This window comes from Urtica dioica, chromosome 2, assembly GCF_054948205.1.
Source record: "Urtica dioica subsp. dioica isolate 48M chromosome 2, U.dioica_male_clone48M_v1_H2, whole genome shotgun sequence".
Lineage (NCBI taxonomy): Eukaryota > Viridiplantae > Streptophyta > Magnoliopsida > Rosales > Urticaceae > Urtica > Urtica dioica.
The window spans coordinates 27,156,879-27,160,002 of record NC_142757.1 but is presented as its reverse complement, the minus strand read 5'-3'; the positions used below and the strand labels follow the sequence as shown (position 1 = coordinate 27,160,002).

At 39.1% G+C, this 3,124-nt stretch overlaps 1 protein-coding gene across 1 annotated transcript; it reads right to left on the bottom strand.

Annotated features, from left to right (window-relative positions):
• Positions 1-457: 457 nt before the first annotated feature.
• Positions 458-1,978, bottom strand: LOC149404244 (uncharacterized). Its single transcript, XM_089607464.1, has 2 exons — positions 1,472-1,978; positions 458-1,408 (listed from the first exon to the last, which is right to left on the bottom strand). Exons 1-2 carry the CDS (start codon positions 1,976-1,978, stop codon positions 458-460), a joined length of 1,458 nt encoding a protein of 485 aa, XP_089463590.1.
• Positions 1,979-3,124: the final 1,146 nt, after the last annotated feature.

The following is a 3,124-nucleotide window of genomic DNA, read 5'->3' as shown; positions in this document are numbered from 1 at the left end:
AAAACAGGCATTCGAAAAGACACGTAATTGATTTCCCATATTTCTTTGACTACTCCATAATATATCATATCAGAGTAGATGGGATTTTTGTCTTTCGCACTTGATATCTGCATAGTCTTCGCCACCAAGCTCACTCCACTATTTTGCGTGACTTTTACACTATCTCATGCCTCAGTACAAAATTGAACACCATTAATGATGAAGCCAGAGTGTTTTATAACTTTAGTACTCGGTATTTTTGACAAACTACGCAACGTTTCTGGAACATTGTCCTCGTTCAAGATCCGCTCTTGTAACCATCTAGGAAATTGGCGAACATGCTCGTCTTGTATCCATTTTGGCGTTTTGTTTTTTGATGTATGTTGAAGAAAGTTCATATGTTCTCTGCATTCATTGATGATAAAGTTAAAAACAAGAATACATAAAAAAAATATATGAGAATATATTATTCGACAACTTACTCGATAAAAGGCTGAATAACATCAGAGTTCTCTAAGATCGTCTGATGTGTCTGCAATAGTTGCGCATACGAAACCATTTCAACTACTCCGTTGTTGATACCTTTACTGGTAGAAACATCTCGATCATCATAACTACGAAGTCCGACAGCCTTCATATCGTGCAAGTATTCAGAACAACATTCAAGGGATTCCTCTGCCATATATCCTTCAATGATACATCCTTCTGGTCGATTTCGATTTCGTACGTATCCTTTTAAGACTTTCATGAACCTCTCAAATGGATACATCCAACAGAGATAAACGGGCCAACCTAATTCTAATTCTCTCACCAAGTGCATTGTAAGATGAAGCATTACGTCAAAGAATGATAGCGGAAAATGTTGCTCCAATTTACACAATGTATTCACAATGTCTGTTTGAAGTCCTTTCAGTATCGACGTATCAACCACCTTAGAGCAAAGAATGTTGAAAAATGCACAAAGTTGTATAAGAGTGTTCCTTAATCCGTCTGGCAGAATCGATTCAATGGCCACAGGCAGAAGTTGTTGCATCAAAACATGACAATCATGAGACTTAAGTCCAAACAACTTCAATTCATCCATAGAAACATAATTACGGATGTTTGCTGCATAGCCATCGGGCACCTTAATATCATCCAATGTTTGGCACAACTTTTCCTTCTCAATGCTCGTAAGGGTAAAAGAACACGGTGGCAAATATGTTCGATAGCCTTTTTCCTTTGGAGCCAATTCAGTTCTTATTCCCATATGCACCAAGTCATGCCGTGATGAAATACTGTCTTTAGTTTTTCCATGCACGTTCAGAAGTGTACCAATAATGCTGTCACAAACATTCTTCTCAATATGCATCACATCTAGATTATGACGTAGAAGTAGATATTTCCAATATTCTAATTCAAAGAAAATTGATTTCTTCTTCCAGCATCCCTTGTCGTATACTACTTTCGGGCCTCTTGTCCTCTTATTCGTGTCTTTTGGATTTTTCTTCACAATCTTCTTCTTCATAATCTTTCGAAAACGCTTGAACTTCATCTGTGACACTATATCAAACGTCTCAACCCCAGTTAATGGTTTACGAACTACTCGAAACTCCTTCTTACTTATGAATGTATCTTTACATGTACGAAATCGATGCTTTAATGGTAAAAAGCATCGGTGATTCATGTAAACAGTCTTTTTCCCATGTTTCAAGCGTATGCCTTCAGTATCTTCCCCGCAAATCGGACATCCACTATAACCTTTCACCGAGCACCCAGATAAATTACCATAAGCCGGGAAATCATTTATAGTCCACAAGAGGACAGCTTGAAGGGTGAATGTCTCTTTACGATATGCATCAAAAGCTTGAACTCCAGTTTCCCACAACAACTTGAGTTCATCTATTAAGGGAGCTAAATACATGTCAATGTCATTACCAGGTTGTTTAGGACCCGAAATTAGTAACGACATTAACATGAATTTGCGTTTCATGCACAACCAGGGAGGGAGATTATACATAACAAGAACCACTGGCCAACAACTATATCTACTGCTTTGATGGCTAAAAGGGTTGATGCCATCAGATGATAGTGCCAGTCGAAGGTTTCTCGGCTCATTCCCGAACATAGTCCATTTTGTGTCAACGTGTTTCCAGGAAGGTGAATCCGCGGGATGTCGAAGTTTTCCATCATCGATTCTATGATCAACATGCAAAGTTAAAGTTTGAGCATGCTTATCATTTTTGAATAATCGACACAGACGTGGAATGATCGGAATATGCCACAACAATTTCGCAGGAGTAGTGGATTGCATCTGTTCATCATTCTTCTTCTTCCACCTTGACTCTTCACACACGGGACATTGTTGCAGATTTTCGTACTCTTTACAATAGAGGATGCAATCATTTGGACATGCGTGGATTTTCTTATAACCCAAGCCAAGAGCAGCCAAAGTTTTCTTGGCCTCATACAAGGAAGACAATAATTGATGTTTTTCAGGAAACATCTCACTGAGCAAGGTAAGAAGTTCTTGAAACATTACGTCGCTCGATCCAAATTTTGTTTTTAGGTTGAATAACCTTATTAAACACGAAAGTTTGGTGAACTTGACACAACCGGGATATAAAGAAGTTTCTGCGTCACTTAATAGCGAGCAGAGCTCATCCGGATTGTCAAATGGCTCATCTTGCAAATTATCAACCATTTGAGCTATATGAGGAGCATTGGCCGGGCGAGGCTTGGGCCGGCCAATGGCCAATGGCCGGTGTATTGACATCTTGACTAAGCATTAATGATGCGTCATTTACTTATAAATGGAGATTTTTTGCGGCCTTCTCTTGAGGGAGTAAATTATCGTTTGGTTTATAACACCTTTGGATTTTATCAGCTCTTAAATAAAACTTAAATCCTAAACCAAAGACTAATCATAAACTTGTTTCAACTTAATTAAGCAACATGTCTCTCAACCTTCTCTCGTTCATCCTTTCCTCGAACAACCTCGAAAACGAAAACTACGTAGATTCGAAACATAACCTCGATATCATCCTTACCATGCAAGCACAAATGGGTACTCACCACCCCATGTCCTCCTCTGACAAATGATGATTCGACTCAAGAGGACAATGACGCCTTAGCGGCCTGGCTTCGATCCGATGAGATTGTGAGG

Excerpts from the sequence above, each read along its gene's own strand:
- LOC149404244 (XM_089607464.1), bottom strand. The coding sequence starts at position 1,978 with ATGTATAATCTCCCTCCCTGGTTGTGCATGAAACGCAAATTCATGTTA. Across the intron at positions 1,409-1,471 it reads AGATTATGAAGAAGAAGATT|GGATGCTGGAAGAAGAAATC; the intron begins GTGAAGAAAAAT and ends GTATACGACAAG.